The 21,030-nt window shown below is 39.7% G+C and overlaps 1 protein-coding gene across 2 annotated transcripts in view; it reads left to right on the top strand.

Moving 5' to 3' along the window:
- UBE3D (ubiquitin protein ligase E3D) overlaps positions 1-18,213 on the top strand; it is an 80,289-nt gene extending 62,076 nt beyond the window's left edge. For both annotated transcript variants that reach the window (XM_072330854.1, XM_072330853.1), the window contains one exon: positions 15,369-18,213. In XM_072330854.1, coding sequence (XP_072186955.1) covers positions 15,369-15,389 — 21 coding nt within the window. In that variant the 3' untranslated portion in view covers positions 15,390-18,213. The remainder of the gene's footprint in view (positions 1-15,368) is intronic.
- The last annotated feature ends 2,817 nt before the right edge of the window (positions 18,214-21,030 follow it).

Genomic DNA, 21,030 nt, shown 5'->3' with positions numbered 1-21,030 from the left:
ACCAGAGTTGAGTTGAGGGGAAGAATCTCCTCCCTCAGACTGCTACTGGTGCTTTTTCTACTGCAGATCTATGTCCACATTGTTAAAGGGTTGTGCAAACTGGTCGTCCTTCACCAATGCAAAGTCATCTCGTTGCAGACTTTCCCACTGATCTCAAGGGCTTTGTGATTCTTAAAAACCAGTCTTATTAGTAAAACCTGAGGCAAAGGTGTTCAGTACCTCAGCCTTTTCTGTGTTTCCTTTGTCAGCAGCACTCCTGGTGATGTTCAGGCGGCTGCTGCTCTTACTGCTTGTTCCTCTCTCAGAATCTTGATATGAAGACCTCCTGGCTCACTTAGAATCATAGAATATCCTGAATAGGAAGGAAGGAACACTCAAGGGTCATTGAGTCCAACTCCTGACTTTACTCTGGACCATCCAAAATTCAAAATATTTGCTTCTCATCCTCTGCTCAATTAGTTTCCTGTTTATTGCAGTAGCTGCTGTTACACTTTTATTTAATTAGGAGAACGGGGACCCAAAGACACCATCTGCATTCCCACAATGTATGGCTGTGACTGTACCTGTTGGATGTTGCTCTAGATCTTCTCATTGTGGATTAAGATGTTTATGAGTTACAGGACCTTTTTCTGTAAGTGCAGATAGTAATACAATGCACAATCTTGCATAATCTTATTATCCCACCCACTGAGATGAGCAACCCCTAAGTATTCCATACAAGTATATCTCAGTTATGTCTTTACCAGCACAACTGTTTAAACGTCCGTTTTATTTTGAAATGGCTCTCATTTCAGCCAGTTAGCCAGAGTCTGCATGTGAGCTGTGCTTTGCTGTGATATATAAGTACAACTTGCCTCAAAACCCATTTGTTTTTTTGCTTAGGTTCTTTTTCAGAATGTGGTGGGTGACCTACTTTTGTGGGGATGAAAAATGATTTTCCTATTCCTTTGTGACGTTGTGGGTCTTGTGTTGTAGGCATTCATGAGGATTTGGGATGTGACGTGATGGTACCTCCCCTGTTCAGTCCTGGCAGCAGTCTTGTAAACTGTTGCACAGTCATTTGGAGTAGGTGGCATTATTAGGACGGGTATTCATTATTTGCAGGCTGCTGATGCATTGCCTCTGCATGATCTGTATTTGTCTCTTGAATGTTCCTCATCTCTTGCTGATTGTAGGTGATCTTGAGGGAACTGGCTTCCACAGCTAAACAGGCTACTGTAGCCTGCAGAATGGTTTTGAATTGTGCTCAAGAATGCCATGAGACAGGTTACTCATCAACCACCCCAGATTTTTTCACTATCCTGGGGTGGTTACATGCTATTACTACTGCTCGCTTACCTCAGAGGAATGAGCTTCCTGCATCCCCTCATCTTGACTGCACATAAATTCCTTTCCCCTCTGGTTCCTTGCTTGTTAAGCAAATAGTTTATCTTATTTCTGTTTTTAAAAGCCTCATTTTTTAATGTTATTTTGCTGCCTCTTGGCATTTTTACTCTATTTCATCCATTACTTTTTTTAAAAAGCAGATTTAATCTCTTCAGCAGATTTTATGATTACCGTTACATCCATCATCTGAAACTGAGTAGGAAAAGAGGTTGTGTTGTTATCATTTGTTTTTCTGGTTTTCAATTTTGCTTATCTTAAAAATAGTATCTCAGTTTCCCTTTCTTTCTCTTCCTCTCTCTTTCCTGCACCTGCTGGCCCCTTGAAACTAGTAATGTGAGAGACCTCGTCTGAGACAGGATTAAGAGCCAGGAAATCCTGACTCTTCCCATGACTCACTGTGTGTGTCCTTGGGCAATCTGTTACTATTACAGACAAAAGCTGCATGCAGCACTTGGCTGAAAAATTAAAAGCAGGGTGCACGATCCAGGGAGATTATTTTCAAATTTTAATCAAAGCACTGCAAATGTAGATGGGAAAGAGAGGCTGTAAAAGATGGTACCTGAGGAGTAGTTTGTTTGTGAGAAGTGTAAATTGACTGTGAAAGGAAGCAGCTATTACTAACTGTAATTTTGTTCTTTATGAAGCCTTTGGTTCCGTCACAATGCAAATATGAGTTGTGGGTTATGATCAACACACAGTTCTCTGTTTAAGAGCTTTTGCATTCCTTCTTGAAATGAAGTACATAAGTAAGAGTGATGAAGGAAAAGAGAGGCTACACAGAGGTGTTGATGAATTTGTACTCAACTTCAGAAATCCAACTCTGAGGTGGATTTCTCATCTTTGATTAAATATGTGCATATGCATTATTTCAGTGTTGGTTTTTGTTTTTTTTTTTCTCTTTTTCTAATTTTTTCCCTGGTTTTTATTTCCTGAACGGCATAAACTCTTCGCTGTTTAGAACAAATAGCAAAGACCTTTGGAGAGAGCAAATGCCTTTTCTTGGAGATCTGGGAAGATAAACAGTATCATTTACCTATCTTCCATAATGACTCAGATATAAAAATAACTTCCACAAGTATTAGAATATGATATAATCGAGAAAGCTTCCTTCTGTATTGTTTATTGAATGTATTTGGATAAAGCATGAGTGACTATAAAATCTGTCTACATGCTGCTTCAGGGTGCCTTTCCAGATATTTTAATACCATGTCCACTCAGTGTTCATTCACATGATGTTGCTTGTAGTTTTATTTTGTGTATTTTAATGGCCTGTAAATTAGCACCACTTGCTGTGGTATCTACGGAAATATTTCATATTCAGCAGCAAATTATTAAGTCTCCTAGCCTCTTGTTCACATCATCTTGTTTTTGCCCTCTGCTTTTTCTGTGTTATCTGGGGACTATACAGCTGTCCCAACAGCTTTGGCCAACACAGCAGGGGAGGGAGGTTTGCAAGAGTATTTGCTCATGGTATAAATTGCCACCAAAAAACAAGCATATTTCTGCATGGAAATAAGTTAGTGATGGCTACCCTGGCATTTTTGTATAATCTTTGACATTTCTTTTGGAGACAAAGACTGTTTGGAATGAGAGATCTGTTTTTGACCTATTAAGTGACTGTGTATTTTTGTTTTCTGGTTTTGGTAGTGATGGCTTACAGAGGAGAGAAGTATATTGGGGTTCTGCGTCTCAACGTCTTCTGATTTATGTTAGGTTATGTCCAAGATCATTGTCCTTTAAGGTTAGTCCTACCCCTACAGTGGAAATTATTATTCCCATATGAGAGAATGTCATCCATCTTGTTTCTGCTTGCTGAGCATTAACTTGCATTTCCCAGTGTAAGTGCTGTGTCAACAGGCTGGCATGAGAATCTGATGAAAAGACCATCATTATCCTAGTTTTTGTGATCAGATTTTATCCTAGAGATCTGCAGTAGTTGGTGTGGCTTACAGCAAGGGCCACTTGGAACTCTCATGTATCAAGTGTAGTCCCCTGCTATTGCAGGTAACATGTCACTTATAATTAGTTAGTCAAGCTCCGCCTTTAAATCTCTTCAGTTCCTTGCATTTTGGAAGACCAATTCATTTTTATCCAGTGGTCTTAAAAATGATAATTGATTGGTGCATTCATTAAAATTCTCAGATTCTGTCTCAATGGAGAGTATGTGTGCAGAGTTATCTGATTCTATCTGATCTCTGTTAGTGTAAGAGACACATAAGGCATTTGTGGATCTAGATTTGAGTCCCATAAGCACTTCACCACATGAATAATTGCCTCTCTTAGACAATTGAGTTAAATTGACCTGTTCAGAGTTGTTCCAACATATATGCAGAATCAATGATACAGGACCAAGTTCAGCTTCTAAATGTTCCTGTTATTACTGATAAAGTCATTAGAATCTAAAGGACATGTGAATTTGTATCAGGTCAGTATTCTTTTCAAAGAAAGAATCCCTCATTTAAAAACCAACCTTAATGTCTTGCTAATTTAATAGACTTGTTCTCTTGTGGGTGCCTACTGACAATAAATACTTAGAAGGGATGCATCTTAAGAAGACCAAAGAGAAAAATAATTGCATTAAACCTTCTAAAAATGCAGAAATCATTTAATACCAAAAACAGAAACATTTAGTATTCACTAATTGTGTTACTACATTCCTCAGTCAGTAGTTCCACAGGTTACAGGAAAACTTTTTAATGGTGAAAGACATGAGGTACCTCAGCATAATCTGGACAACTGTTTAGAGTTCTTATGATGCTCTCTTTCAAAGCTCAAGCTGGAGAGTCAGCAGTGCTGTAAGTTCCTATAGCTTGCTATCCTAGTCTCGTAAGACACAGTACTGGAGATTAGCAGTAAAGTAATAATAAACACCATACATCTTGCAAAACATTCCTCCATAAATCTTTGCCTTTCAAAGTCATTAGTTTGTTTAGTTTTGCTGTTGTATGAAATTTTTAGAGCATATCAATGCAAACGTATAACTTGCAGAATTTGAGTTTGTTGAAAGGTTTATTTTTAATTATCTTGCTTTTTTGGTGAGAGAAAGTGACTAACGATGGTGATGTATTTTATTATGAAACTTCTGGGTTAGTAACTTTTTGTTTTCCTGAAAAAAATATCTGTGTGTTTGTGGGTTTTTTTGAGTTTGATTCACCTCATGGGTAGTTTCAGCTTTTCTTCTGACTGCAGCTGGCAAAAGAATGTGCTTGATCCCTAGAAACAGAATTCCTTCTGACCCAGTAATGGCTGTAGGGATCTTTGAGGTCAGGGATCCCCACTGTAGAAATGCCTGGAATAATTTAGCAGTTAAAATCTACTGATGTTAAACTCCGTTTTGAGGCTTTGAAAAAGTTTCATTTCCCACCCAGCATTAAATAAATGAAACTTTCTTATTGATTATGTAGTCTTTTAACAAGCAACCATGAGCATCTACAGAGAGGGAGACAAGCAGAAACTGAGGCACATCTCTGCTCAGTCATGAAAGGAAGGAATCTGGCAGAGATGTTCTCCAAGATACCTCACTGTTATTTGTATTTTGTGATTGTGTTTGTATGTCTCTGTAAGTCACAACGTACGAATGAATACCACATTTAAATTATTTTCCTTTCATTTTCTTGGCAGGTGCTTTTATTGCCATCATATTGTCTTCTAAGCACCTGTTCCCTTTTTAATTCAGTCCTAATCTCTTGCCAAAATCTGAACTCTGGGGTAGGAATGCAGTAGTCCCAGTAAGCTATTAAAAATAAAAATAGTAGTTGATACTTTTATACCCCTTTATATGCACAAACTAATTAATTCTCATACCTCATGCAGGGAAGCATTTATTCTCTTTCCAATTTTAACTGCCAGGAAGAAAAAAGAATATAAGCAGCTACTTTCTGAAGCTTCCTGGAATGTTTTCAAAAGATAACCCAGCGAAGACACCTGTTCAAACTATCTAGTTTCAAAGTATTACTCAACAGTGTCACATTCTCCTTTAACCTTCTCTACTGCATTCTTTTGTTTTATTGTAGATCTACTGCTTGGACCATATTTGTTCCATGTAAATGTGAGCACACAACCAAATACCTCTCGTTAAATACCTCTTTAAATGCGTCCATTCTGTGTCACGCTCTCTCTGCCTGCTTTCCACATCATTTTGGTCCTTGAAATGATATTTCCAGCAGCATTTGGTTTTGGTCTGTGAAGAAGTAGCTGTTCATGCAGGAGATAGCCCTGTTGGGCAATTTGGCAGTTGCTGTACATGTGTTAAGATGTCCCGGAAGCTTCATCACTGCATCATAGAGTGCTGTGCTCATGTAGCCTTTGCTGGGGGAGACTTTTTAAAACTCTATTTAGGTCTGTGCACTGATTTCTTTGGCATCTAAATCTAAAACATTGCAGGAGATGAAGATAATAGACCTTTACTTAGCTTACAGGCTTTGGCAAATTTTCTTTGGGGATATAAGTGAAACAGTTTGGAGACTAAAGCAGAGATAAAGTGCGATTTCTCTCACCAGGCAGTCAGCAGGTAGAGTGTTAAGATGTGGTTGGCTTTGTTTCTTTGTTATCTCTTTACTTTTAAAGCACTTTGCCACAGTGGTTTTCATTAGACTTTTTCATGGCAGTTTTAAGATAGGGTAAGTGACCTCTGATGCTACCCCATAGTTTATTCTGTTAGGGGATTTTGTTGTTTTTTTTTTCCCCTCTCCCTTTTCAAGAAACGATATGATCAAGACTGCACGTGCACTTGTCTCCTACTGTAATGTCTGAGCCACAGCACAAATTACAGGTGAATCCTCACTGAAAGTGTATTATGTGGGTTTAGAGGAGAGGAACTGATTGATGCAAGAAGAAAAATGTTAGGTGTAGTGGTTAAAATAGGAAGAATACAAGGAGAGTTAATGTCTGAGTTAATTTGGTGAATGTTTTGATAGTAGGGAATAATGTAGAAAGTGTAAGTTTATGGTGAAGAAAAAAATTGGAATTAAAAAAAGACTATGTTATTTTTTTTTTCTTTGATTTGGAAGACGCAGAATGTGAAAAGTCACTTTCCTGTTTTACTGAGTTTCATATTACTTTGTGGCTAAAGGGGACGGGACAAGGAGAGGACAAGAGGAGACAAATGCTAACTGAGAATCCAGCCAAGCATATTACTGTGCAGTAATGAAATAAACCTAGTCTTTCTCCTTCACATTTGTGAGCACCTCCTTCTCTGAAAGGCATAATAGAGTTGGAATACAATAGATAGAACACTGAAATTAGGTTCAGAGGATACCACCAAAGGGCATCTAGTTCAGAGCAACAGCCACGCAGATGGCCAGAATGTTGTCCATCTGGGTAAACAAGCATCTAGTCAAAGTCATACATGAGCTCTCACACCTGGAAAGCTCCATACCCTCTCAGCTCACTTGAGAGAGGTGATTTGATGATACTGTGATTCAGATGTAAGGTTTTTGTGGCTGTTGTGTAGACCATTAAAGTAGTCATCCTTGCTTTTGGAGGAGCAAGTCACAATATCAAATTTTAAGTTGTTGTGACTAAGGACATTGTTAGACCTTTTTACAGTTCACCACTATTGGGTTATATTTTACGGTTGTCTTTCAAATGATGCTCACTTTGTTGGTTCTGTTTGGTCCCTCTGGATTTCAGTACCGCATGTGTGGTTCTAGGTCATGAAAATAATTCCATTCATCTCTGTGTCTAGACCTTTCTTTTAAAAGATGTAATTGGACTACACTTTTTTGAACATTCTTTTTTTCATTGCTTAAATAGTGTAAGAGCTGCAGTTGCTGGATATGGTAGCAGAAAGTGCCCTACTCCTTTCCCTTTGTGGGGAAGATGCGTCTGTGCTTTGGTATGGATGATAATGGTCGCTTTAAAAGGATTCCGAGGTGTGCAAAGAAACCTTTGTGTTTCACAGAGAACTGCAGAAGCCCAGCAGACCCTTGGATTGAAATAACTTCCAGGAATCTGATCTGAAGCAAACGAGTGCTGTATGTTTAGAGGCGTGGAATGCCTGGCTGTGCATTAGGGGGCAAGTCTCGGGAAGGCTGGCAAATGTAGCCTTCCCTGAGTCAGCATTCTGCATATCTTTTGGTGGGGCTGAAAAGTTTTTAGGGCCTGCATCATATGCTACTGTTTGGTTTGCCAAGGACTGGTCTCTTCACACATGCCTAGTTTTAGTGTACAGCTGGCATGATGTAAATGTACACAGCAGCTTGCAGTGCCGTGTTAGTTTTATGTTAACCTGCGTCTACCAACTGCCCGTACATGAGGGTGCTTAAACAAATGTCTTATCTACAACAGTTACAACCATTTTGTGCAGAAAAGCATGTGCTACTGCTTGTATAGCCTACTTAGCTGAGGACTGATTTTCAGCATAGTAATTACAACAGTAAAAAATGAACATAATGTGTTGTTGGGTAAGAAAATCCTAAATTCTGCGGGTTTGGTATCCTAGTTGGGTTTGAATTAGTAACTGCAATGCAATATTAGTGTTAAGTTCCATCCTCTACTGCGGTTTGCATTCAAGAGAGGAACTATAATTAAGGCTAACAAAGGTAAATAATATTGCTGTTTCTGCATCTGTACTACTTTCGGTACTCAGGATTATTAATGTTTGCAGCAGAAATAAAAGTAATACAGGCTACTGAAGAGGGCTTGACAAAAGACAAAGCAGTGGATTTTCAGATCTTCTCATACTGAGATGTAAAGAAAAAAAGATGATGAAGAACATGGACCACTTAACTCAGGAATGCACATAAAATACTTTATTTTCATGCAGAGAACTACTTGATCTACAAGAAATAAAGAAAGATTGCCTTCGTATACGCTAAAATGTACAGAGATTTATTTTCTGCTCTTTTTCTTTTCAGCTGCTTATAGATTTCTCTCTTAAGATTGCCCTCCCTTGGGCAAGTTTCAACGTGCAACTATCAACATCACAGGAATCTCTTGTGTTTTTTTCCTCATTTATCTCTGTCACAAATCAAGTTATTATTCGTATAAGAAATTAATACTTTTAGGAGGGATTTGGTGAAAGAGTGCTTGCTTATATTGTAAATCTTGAAGGGGCATTACGAGATTGAGAAATCATATTTAAAGAATAAATCCTCACTTTGGTTACAATTAATTCCACGAAAAATTGAATTTAATGAATCTAATTCCCTTTCTGCGTGGTTGTTCTCATTATCATTTAGCTTTTTTTCCATTTTAGACAGAAGAAGAAAGTGATTTCTCAAGGTGACATTCTCCTAATAAGTTTCCTTCCGCAGTGGAGACTTACACTATGTGCTTTTCATACCATACAGGAGCTGAGTTGCCCTTCTCAGCAGTACTGAGAAATTTGGCTTTTTAAGATGATAGGTATACCGAAGCAATAAGCACAAATCAGAACACGGGAGTTTCACTCAGAACACCAAGATGCACTTCTGTGCTGTGTGGTTAACTGAACGCAGGCACAGCTTGTCCAGAGGCTGTGTAGTGTCCCCTTTGGAGCTCTTCAGGAGCCTCCTGCATGTGGACCTGGACACCCAGTTCTGGGTGACCTTGCTTGGGCAGAGGTTGGGCCAGGAAGATCTAGAGGTCTCTACCCACCTCAGGCAACCTGGGATTCTGTGAAGCCAAGTTTTCCCTAGCTTTTGTTCCTACTGTTATTTCTTTGTATTCCTGTTGTGCACTGTCAAGAAGTGTGTTAACCATAAGAGCTTAGAGCTGCTTGAAACCATTTCTGCTACCTTAAAAAGGTATCGGACATATGCTGAAGAAATAGAACTAGCAATAGGACTACAGGAAATAGCTTCAAGTTGTGCCAGGGAAGGTTCAGGATGGATATGTGGAAAAATTTCTTCTTGGAAGGATTGATGAGGCATTGGAACAGGCTGCCCAGGGAGGTGGTGGAACCATTCCAGGGGGTGCTCAAAAAACATGCAGATGTTGTGCTAAGGGGCATGATTTAGTGGGGAAAACCTGGTGGTAGGTGGGTGGCTGGACTAGGTAATCTTGGAGGTCTTTTCCAACCTTGGTGATTCTATGAAAACCTAGAACTCCCATGGAATGAAAGAGATGAGAATCCTTCTCAAAGTGTCCTTCATGCCCAAATTTGAGCCCATAGATGTCAGTGGGTCAGACTGGAAAGCTGTGTTTCCACGTTTCCCTACAACCCAATTTGCAGGATTTGAACTTGCTAGGATAACAGTCTCACAACCTCTGCTTCTGTTGGCCCTATCACCATGACTACATAGTTCTGTGCAGCACAGTGCTGCTATGTTTTGGCTGCGAGAGCATTCTGGCTATATTTATGTGGTGTCAGTCTCCAGTACATTTCTGGCATAATATCAAGTCATGAGGACTTTTATACTGGCACTAGATTTTACAGCTTATTTGATGAGATATTTGAAATTCAATTTGTCCAACTGTATCTGTTCAATCAATCTGTAATATTTTTTCATGGCTTTCTACAGGAAGTCATATCCTTCTATTGACACTTTCATTTGAAATTGTTTGTTTGCATTGTAAAGTATTCAAGAATTACCAGCTTGCTGGTGTGGGTTCTGCTGCTGTGAGGACAGACTGGTTCTTCAGATTGCTGAGTCAGAAATGCTAGGGAAGGGGAACTGTATAAAACATTTCATGCTCAGATGTGTGCTCAAAACCAGACATTTCATTATGTGGCATTTGAAGCCATTTCTCTATGTGAGGGGACCTGAAACTATCATTTTGGGAGGTTGTAATAAGTGGATAAGTGGCTGTGGAGGTGATTCAGAGTAGACATCTCTTACATACACAACCTGGGTGGCATAAAAAAAAGAGAATGAACCATCAGTATTATTGAGGGCAACTTGGTAGACAGAGTATAGGTGGGCAGCTTGCAGTCTATTAGAGGCCATCTTGAAGTAACTAAGCCCTGCCCTGTCAAGGTAGTGGGATCTCGTGTATCTGCTGGTATCTCAGCATCCTGTGGTGCTCTTCTATTTTTTCCTCTTAGGTTTGAGTTTTAAAATGCCTTTGCCCTCCCCAGGAGCAGCCTCAGGTATGTAGGGATAGTATGTAGTGACATGGTAGTGTTCAGTCTAGAAAACGACAGCTGTCTTTTTAACAATCTGTGGGTTTAGTAGGAGAGGATTCTAATATAGCAACTAATGTGCTCTGAAATCTCTAAATCTCCTTTTCAGGTCTGTGCTTCATGGCCAGTCACTCAAACTGGTGTCAAAATATGATTCTGGAACAGGTATTTGTGCACTCAGTCACCAGCTGAATAAGTTCACCAGAACTGATAAGTAAACTCTGTGGCGTGGACAGGCAGGCAAATTCTTAAGTTTTGCGGTTAGACTTGATGATCTAAGCTTTAGTGTACTTATAATAGTCATTGTCTGTAGCTGCTTATTCTCAAGGTGCTGGTAACAGCCATCAGACATAGCAGCTTCTGGTGGTGTTGCAGATGAGCACTGTTGTGCCTCAGAGAAAGCAGTGTTGACCAGAAACTAGATGTTCATAGAGCTGTGGCCAGGGCATGGTGTGGGTGCTTTAATCCTCCCACTCTTTGATCTATCTTTTACAGCGCTGAGATGAATCAGGCGGAATAATGGCTTTCTCTACACGTTTATGCATGTTGTGGTTGTGCAGGTGTGTTATTAAATACAGGGGTTTTGTAAGACATGTAGTTGTACTTAAGAATGTATTAATTTCACTCCTTCTGATTCTTGTTTCAATGTAGGCGTGTATTCTATGTACAGGGCATCTTGATTGTACCTGTAATTGCAGCCACCCAAGCAGTTCCATTAGCTGTAATAATTGAGGCTTAAACCACAGCATTTAGCGTTAGCTTTTGTGGCAGTACAAATCTGTCTGTGAATTAGGCTTTGGTCTGAGGCTTTGAGTGTGTTATCTTCCAAATCCAGCTGCACCTGTGGAAGAAAATGCTATTCTCAGCTTTTCACTGTTGTTCCAAATAGAGCTTAGTCTCTCTCCTGCCGTCTGCCAGCAGAATTGTCTCTGTGGGCCCTCCCTTTCTTGTTTCTTGGATAAATCACTGAGGTTAGCATAGACGAGAGTTTAGCTTACCAGTCCGATTTTACCAAACACTGAATAGAAAGTTTGAAAAGGCATTCTGTAGGGAGGGAGGAACTGCAGCAGAGAGATACTGAACCTGTGAAGTTAATTGCTTCCACCAGTGTGTCTGGATCTAGGAACAGAGATCTGCCCACTTCCTCTCAGGAAGGATTTTCGGTTCCTGTGCATACGTGAATGGCATTACCTATTACCTGGTCAGTTTTGAGTGGTAATGAGTACAGCATTTGATGTTGATTACAGACCATAGCTTCATTGGCACTTAATCAGAATTTTCTCTACAGTCATTCAGTCACACTTGATTTCATGCTAGTACCTGTGCAGAACCAGAGCATGGGAGTTTATGTCCAGATTAGCTGCCTGCTGTTGGTAAGATATAAGGGAGCCCTAGAAGTTGCTTTCTTCTAAAACGAACTGCTGTGTTATGAACCGTGTGTGGTAGTGTTTAAAAATGAGTTTAAATTGTTCAAAAGAAACAATTAACATAAAAATGTGTTTTATACATTTCATGCTCAGACTGGAGCCCTGTGGTAGCCTTTTATTCTTTGGTGTGCAGCGGAAAAGCAAAAACAGAACGGTCATATTTCAGGAAGGGCTCATAGGTGTAGCAGGTAATTATCTTCTGAAACTGAAGCATATGTAACTACTTTCTTCCACGGTTTTCTTTTATAATTATGTAGGAGTAGACAGAAGTACTAGGGCTGCTCTGAAAGTAATGTCTCCTATGTTGTTATGTTGGCCCACAATGTCAGAGATCAATGTTGGTGGGATGGAAGTAGAGGATGATGGAAGTAGGAGGCATTTATTTTGGAGCAACATACGTACAGTTCCATCTCTTATACTGAAAAGAAATTCTGTCATGTATACCTGCTTTTGTTTAATTGTTGGAGGAGACACAGGTGTTAGAAATTCTGTGTCCTTAACTTTTAGAGGCATACAAAGGGATCTTTTTTTTATGCACAGTTCACTTGGTTTCATTCCTCTATAGGGAATACAAACAAGAACAGTTTTAAACTTGGTTGAGATTGAACTACTTTTCCTTTTCTTAGCTGAGAAAATAACTTTCTTCTGTTGCTGCATATCCTCTGTCTATTGTCAGCTCCACAAAACAGATTGTCTGCACTGGATTTGCAGATTGCATTTCTTGAAAATTTATTGTTTCCCTGCCTCTAGTCACGCTTCTGCTTCTCTTACACCAGTCATCTGCTTTGCCCATTTGCCCGGTGTTACCATTTTGGGTAGAGCAGATTTCTTTCCAGCAGCTTCTGCCATCTGGAACCATCCTCTTTTATCTCCCTAGCTCATCATGACTCCAGAGCTTTTCAAATATTTTGTAAAGTTATAACTTTTTTTTCTTTTCCCTGTTACTCCTCAGGGTATGATTCTGTGACTGAATGCCCTATTCAGTACTGAATGTCTTCGCCCACTGTTGTTTTCTGTGTGGTTTTTATCATATGAAGTCAGGAAAATGATGAAATGCTCCATGGAATTAAGAGAAAAGGGAGAGATTCAGAACAACTGAAACCTTTTATTCTTAACTAGGTGATACACCTCAATTTGTAGATTGGGTAGCTGTTGGGTACATGATTTTTCTTCTAGAGTGCAGTGGTAGCAGTGAAATACTGCAATTGTGAACTTCCCTAAAAGTCTGTAAGTAGACTGGTAGTTGTTCATTTGGCAAAGAAAATATCCTGCTAAGTGAAGAGCAGAGGGAGAAGTACTCCCTCCCACTTGGCCAACTCATAGGTTCATAATTTTGAAACCAATGTACAGTTCCAGACTGCATTATCTAGAACTTACAGCAATCCATGTGCATCTGGATACAATAAAGGGAGTCATTTTACATGCTTCATATTGAACTTTGGTTACGGAGGAGCTTTTTAAGTTATTTACCTTGAGTAGTTGTTGTCCTCGAACATCTTCATGTATCACAGGTGTTTTTTAAAGAGCTTGTTATTTCCACGTGTTAGCCCATTTTTTGTCAACTCTGTTAACTTTACGAATGAGCTGATGTGCTTTGTTTCATTCACATTGATATTAAATGTAAATGCAGACACTGAAAAATGATTCCTTTTGACATTTTTCATTTTACTGGGGAGTAGGGGAACCTAGAGGTCCAGAAAAACATTTTGTTGCAAATAATATTCTCAGGGGAATGAATAAGTGCATTTCATACATTATAAAATATACCAAGTAGTCAAATTAAATATATCCATTCTAATGATACCTCAGAAGCATGTACAAAAAATCCTGTAGTCTTGGGCTTGAAAAAAGGAAATGCTTAATATCTTAACACACCCATTTGCTCACTCTTTGCTCACTCAGCTCTTCCTGGCCAAGCAGTTGGCCCGGCCCCAGGCATGCTTCTATCACTCAGCAACAACCAAAGCATCATTGTGCTATTGATGCTGTTTCAAGTGAAATGAGGATGTCTTTTCTGCAATGCAAGGGTAAATTTATGGCCCTGTCAAACTCAGTGTGAGTTTTGCCTATGACTCAATTTGGGCAAGGATTTCCTTCCTAGTTGGTGTTACAACTTCTTCGCCTAGATAAGAATTTACATTCAATTGTGTATCTGTCTCTATTCATCTAAGTGACATGAGAAAGGTAATAGGGACACTGGTTCTTTTTAGGTTTTGTGTCTTTGAGGTTAGGACTCTTTGACCAGTAGATGAACAGTTTCAAGCCTTTACAACAACCCCTGGTTGAGCTGACAGAAATGTTTGTGCTGGAGCAGCTTCCTGTTGAAAGTGCTGGGTAAACTCAATGAAAACACACAACAGGGATGTGTCAATGTGATGCTGAGTTTCCCAGGAAAATCTCAGACTTCCGCTCTGACCAGCTGACTGCATACTGGCCAGCTTTACCTCCAGGCATTTCTGGAAACATATGTTGTAGAGGAAAATTCTTTTCTTTGAATTTTGTTCCACTTTGGAAGAACAGAGTGACTCAGTAATATGGAAGCTTTTGTGGCTCTCTGTTGTCGTGTCTCTGTAAATAAGCCCTTTCATGTAGTAACACTGCAGCTTTCTCAAAGGGTACTGCTAGGATTGTAGGAGAAGAAAAAGTTATTCAGGAAGTGATGTGATTTGAGTTTTACTTTTCTAGCCAAGAATTTCTGTTGCTGTATCCCATTAGCACCTTGTAGTCGTGTTATTTTAAATGTGAATCCTTTGGATGAATGATTTTCTGAGAATCCTCTTAGATATGTTCAAACTTGCTTAATTTTTTACATCCTCAATAGCAGACATACAGCTCTCCATTAAACATTCTTTGGCCATAGGATAGTTTCGTTGTGTTTTTTTTTTTATTTACCCTCTGTTCTAAATGCTTGGTGATATTTTATGCTTTAATTCAGGTCCTTCTGGCTGATCATGCTTCCTGTATTGCTTGCTTACAGTATCAAGTAGACCAGTTATTGGCTGTCAGTTCATAAAATCCAAAGTGATAACTAATTTCTTCACTTAATTAATTGAGTGCAGTTGAAAAACTCTTGGAAGAAAAAGGAAGTGTCTCTATTCATCTGTGTTGCTGTGGTTTTCGGGAGTCACTTGTGTAACATATGGTCTTTTTTGTTTTGTCCTCACATGATGATATCTGCACCATCTTTTTTTCAGTCCTTGTGATCTGCAAGATGTGGTGCTTGTTCCCAGTTCAATATCCAAAACAATCTCCTTGTCAGATAAGAATCCTGACATATGATTGTGTCTCCAGTCAGTTAGCTACTTTCTTAGTTAGTATCTTTGGAGAGATAAATGTTAGGCAAAAACGTGGTGGAAAAGTAACTTATTTCTAATATAGCATCTTTTCTCTCATCGCACTAGAGGGTTTGCTTTTACGTGAAAAGATTATTATACTATGTAATTTCAATTAAACATGTTAACCCGCAGTGATGAGACTAACCACAGTTCTGTTTTTGCTTCCTTTTACAGGTTGCCTTTCTGAAGATGTGAAGAACTCGGATACCTACGTGGAAAACTCTTCAAATTCCCTTCCATCAGACATATACATAAACCTTCCAATGGCATGACACCCATAAGAAAATCTCCTGGCAATACAAAGCAGAATGAACTATAGCATGCATTATTCTTTCTATCTGGAAGAGATTCAAAGCCAAAGATGGAGTTAGCTTTTACATCCAGTACGCTCTTAGATGTTACTGTAAGAGTGACTACTCACATCAAGCTGGGCTGAATAATAAGTAGTCAGTACTACCTTTTATCAGACAATACTGGTAGTCCTAAACAAACTGGCAGCAAAGAGGGGATCTAAAATATTTAATATAATGGATGCTGAAGAGTGTTCTGTCCTTTCTTTGCTCTAGGAAAGTTAGAAGGCCAACTTTAAAATACAAAATCTTGTTTTTATCTAACTTGTATGTTTATCATGTTTATTATTTCTACATTAATCATAGAATCACAGGGTTGGAAAGGACCTACAGGATCATCTAGTCCAACCGTCCTCCCGTGACTCATACTACCACTAAACCATATCTCATGGCTCCTCATCCAGATGTCAAATGTTTACTTTTTTTCTTGTGAGTGAAGAAAGACCCTATTCATGTTACTATACCCTATGCAGTATTTTGTGAAACTGATAATGTTTTGAAGAATCAAGGTTTTATGGTTGTTTGGAATAATTATTCCTTCAGGTTCAAAAAGGATATCCACATGAGAACTGGCTTTGCAGAAACTGCCAGAAATGAAAGATTATTGTAGCAAGGTAGTACAGCTTCTCTGAATTGTCCATCCCTGCTCTGTGTGCTTACCTGCCTTTCATGGGAGTGACAGTGTTTTTTTCATTGGACACAGAATCTGTTACCATTTTTGTTTTTGGAGTGAGTTTGATTTCTTTGACTACCCAGAATATGACTGAGCAATTGCACAGAAATGCTCCAACTTTAAAATCTTTCCCAGTCTGTTGAAATGACCCATGTTATGGTTTTGCAAATATAGAGCTATTTAGGTCACAAGATACATGCTTTTGGGGTTAAGTCTTGGTGGCGTCCTGCTTCATTTGCTACTGCGGCCATACAGAGTAAATCTGACATTAGTATTGTATTTGGATGCAGAATGATGTATGTAGACACTTCATCAGGAGTATCTGGGGACAAGGGAAAACCTGGAAATGAAGTACTAGAAACTTGCATCAACCCCATCCTGCCATGTTCCTGCTGTGGCAGTGCTGCAGCTGGCTCAGGAAGCAAATCCTGAAGGAGCACCAAGTCCAGCTTGTACACTGATAAAACTGAGCCTTTTAGGAGCGTGTGTCCTGCTGGCACATACTTAACGCTTCCCCCCTCTTTTTCTTTTTTCTCACCTTGTGCATTGGTGTACAGGGTCTGACTGGGATGGAGTTAACAACCTTTGTAGTGGCCATGCTGTGGGCTGGATTTGTGGCTCCAACAGTGCAGATAACGCACCACTGTTCTGGTTGCTGCTGAGAAGTGCTTGCACAGCACCAAGGCTGGGTGTTTTTATTTCCCTCTCCGCCCACACCTTTCCATCAGTGAACAGACTGCTGTTGAGCAGGAAGCTGGGAGAGAACACAGCAGGGACAGGTGGTCTCAGCTGGCCATAGGGTTTCAGTACATATGTAGCTTGCTTACCTTTAAAGCATGTAAGCAAACACCATGCAGATGGGAAACTGCTCTAGACAGGGGCTGGTAGTCAGCTTTTTTGTTTTTTGTTTTTTTTTTAAGAAAATATTTGATTTTACTTACTGCTTCCTCTGTTTCCCCATTGTTTTGTATCTGTTACACTGCATTTTTTTTTTCTTGGCTGAGAGTATTTTGCTTTCTGTAGTGTCAAGTGCAGCCTCAGTCTTAAAGCCATAATAATAAATCAACTATGATGTTAAGAAGTACCCACTCACATTAATGGAGATAGATGTGCCTCCTCTACTAATGTGCAGTTTCCAAACAGTGTATGGCAACAAGAAGCTATTTAAAATGTCAGCTTTAATTCTTACATGCTATCAAGTTATAAAGATTGCTATTGGTGTGGTGCAGAAAATACCTCCTATGTGTCAGACAAGGGGTGTTCTCCATTAGCACCAATAGACAACAGTCTTTTTCCTGTCATTAACAGGTTACCTTCTTTAAACAAGCTTGACCATTATAATGAACTGGTATAGCTAAGCTGTCATACCAGGTTAAATCCCTATGTGATTATTTTCTCTCAGAAATTAGGGTGACTTTCTAGTTTAGTTTAAATCACCTCCAGTGTGATCTAGGATATACTGAATAACATTGACAAAAGGATCGACACAGGGAGCTTTGCTGGTCTTACGCTGTGAGCTGAAGGACAAGTTTTGCCTTGTCTGTTTCACCTTCTTTCAAAATGGACTGAATTGCCTCATGGCAGATGACAAGGATCTTCTAGCAATTTTCACAGGATTTTGCTGGTCCACGTGCTAACCTCTCATTAGCAACATTGAGTCTTCCAGTATCTTACTGTGACATACAAGTGTGATATTTCTCTTATTGCAGACAGCAGTTGCTGTGTTCAGATCTCATGGTGCTATAGTTTAGGACAGTTAGGTGGCATTCTTTTAATCATAACCATGAGGATTTTCCTAACTGCAAATCATGTCCAATGGCTCTTGCTTTGTCTCCATCCAGTTGTCTTAGATATGGATTGCACTGGTCATTGTATTACATCCTCAGTAATAGATGCTCCTTTTATCTGATTGTATTCAATTCTTGTATAAATGCCTATCGATTTCTCATTGTAAACATTAGGAAACAGTTTATTTTAAAATATAAAATGTAATTTTAACTTGTGTGCTTTTTAGTCACTTCTTCAAGGATGTGAAGAATTTTATTGTGTGTCGTCTTCTGTGATGACAGAGCAGGCTGTGGATGAGTTCTGTGTTTTGTTAGTGTCAGCTACAATGGCTAGGGGGTTGGAAAAGCTATTCTACACCTTAATTATATACACATGTTAATTACACCCTAATTGGCTGGCTTTTTTTTGGGATGCATTTTCTTACTGGTCTGCCTGTATCATTGAGGGCTGGGAGGGTTCTGGTTCTCCTGTCAGTGACATTGTGAAAAAGACCCTGTGGACATAAGTTAAGTTACACGCATTTGAGACAGACTGGTGAATAAGATACATCTGCCATTCCTGTCATGGTTTCGTCAGCCAGCAATAATATAGCATGTGCAGTAGGGAGACAAAGGGTCTTTTGTTCAGTTTTCACTGTCACTCCCACTTCGAAATAGAGTTGGGTTGGTATGTATCTAGAAGTGGGGCCAGATATGTCTGAGGAGGTCCTGGGATGTGTCTGAACAGACATGGAGTTAGTTGTCATCATGGGAAGGCTCAATCTATGTGGAAATTGAGTGGAAGGACTCTCTGTAGAAGAGCAGAGAAAGGACCTGTTGGAGCGCATACAGAAGACCACAAAAATGATCCAAGGGATGAATCTACAAGAACAGGCTGAGCAAGCTGGGGCTGGTCAGCCTGGAGAAGAGAAGGCATCGGTAAGACCTGAGGTCATCCTTTCAGTATCTAAAGTGTGTGTGTGTTGGGGGGGGGGGGGGGGGGGAGAGGGTTGGCTATGAAAAGGAAGGCGACAAACACTTCAGCAGGATCTGTTGTGAGAGGAAAAGGGGAGATAGTTTCAAACTCAAATAGGGGAGATTTAGACTGGCTATAAATTATAATTTTTGTTACAGTATTGATAGTGAAACACTGGCACTGGTTGCCCAGTGATGTGGTGAATGCCCTGTCCTGCAGACACTCAAGGTCAGGCTGGATGGGACTCTAAGCAACCTAGCTTAGGACCTAGCTGTAGGCATCCCTGTTTGTTGCAAGGGAGTTGGATAGATGGCCTTTACAGGATTCTTACAACTCAAACAATTCTATGAATTCAGCTAGTGCTCTACCAGCTCTCCACAGTAAATTAATAGGCTTGTTGGATTATTGAGTGTATTCATGATGTAGCAGCCCTTCTCTCAATTTCTTTGTAAATTTTGTCAGAAGTTTCTGTCTGTGACTAATAAGTTATGATTTCGAATCTGCAATGATCCAATTGTGTAGTTAGTGTCGTTTGTTTTCTCAGATTACCAGACTTGCTCTTTACTGGGCTTTGGTTTACATGGATCTGTTAGGAAGGCAAAAGCAGTCCCCTGTTTGAGTTTTGAAAGAAAATGTAGGTAAGGAACTATTTACAGCTTGTGTTTCCCTGCCAGAAAGGAAAAAAGGGTTTTGTAAAACTGCTGGAACAAATATTCTCAAACACGTGACCCAAAATGACAATATACTAAATTAAGAGCACCTTTTAAATTGATGGCTTTTGAGAAGAACAGGTGAGCTGTTGTTTTAATTGATTCAGGGTAGTTATAATGGTCATATTTTGCAGTTGAGATGAACAAACACAGCTCAACTGTTGCAGATCATCTTGAGTATGTGAAGAGCACTGTGTTCCCATCCACAAGGACAGCTGGGACGGGTCTGGTAGGTTGATGCTAGGTAAGCAAACAAAGCATGAGGGAACACAGCATGGCAGAGGGATCTGAAAGATGCGTTAGGATAAGAGATTAACAGCAGGCCTGAAGGAAATTATTTCCTGTCCTGAAAGATGCTTTTATGTTGCTGCAAGCAGGTAAAGAAACTCTGTGGTGGTTGGGGATTTTGGAATCGTCGCTCTAGTTTATAAATCGAACATTTCCTCGCCTGCTTTGTTTGGTTTTTTTATGATCACACAATCAAAATATTTTTTCTTAGAATAACACTGGTACATTTACATTTTTTCTTGCTGTCTCTGGATTTGGTACGGTATGCATTCCAATCTGCACCCTCATCATCTAGATTTTGACACTTGCTCTACAAGTTGCCATTTGCACTTGAGCATATTAGCTTTCATTTAATATAGAAGATTTTTCTTTAAAGTAGAAACCAATAGAAATTTGTTGTAGTTACCAGAATAACACTAAATAAGAAAGACCTTACACAGGCTATTTACTTTGTTGTGCAGACTTTTGTCTCTTGATGTTCAAAGGAGGTCAACAAAGCTGGTGAGGGGTCTGGAGCACAGGCAGTATGAGGAGAGGCTGAAGAAGCTGGGAATGTTCAGCCTGGAGAAGAGGAGGCTCAGGGGAGACCTTATTACTCTCCATAAATTCCTCAAGGAGGTTGTAGTGAGCTGGGGGGTCAGCCTCTTCTCTCATGTCGTTAGAGATAGGACTAGAGGGAATGTTTCAAGCTGCAGCACGGGAGATTCAGGCTGGACGTTAGGAAACATTACTTCTCAGAAAGGGTGGTCAGGCACTGGAATAGACTGCCCAGGGAGGTGGTGGAGTCACCGACCCTGGGGGTGTTCAAGGAGCAATTGGATATTGTGTTAAGGGACATGGTTTAGTGGGAGCTATTGGTAATAGGCAAACAGTTGGACTGGATGATCTTTTAGGTCTTTTCCAACTTTGGTGGTTCTATGATTCTATGTACTAGACATATATTCCGTAATTATTATTAATCATTTTTACTTGACCCATAGAACATTGTTTTAAAGCGTCTTCTAAAGAAATGGAATTCAGAACCTGTAGGACTTATCTCCCTTGAAGCCAAACAGTCTCCTGTTTCTGCTGGC

Source organism: Excalfactoria chinensis, chromosome 3 (assembly GCF_039878825.1).
Source record: "Excalfactoria chinensis isolate bCotChi1 chromosome 3, bCotChi1.hap2, whole genome shotgun sequence".
Lineage (NCBI taxonomy): Eukaryota > Metazoa > Chordata > Aves > Galliformes > Phasianidae > Excalfactoria > Excalfactoria chinensis.
Note: the sequence above shows the minus strand (reverse complement) of the source record. Positions and strands in the feature narration are given on the sequence as shown.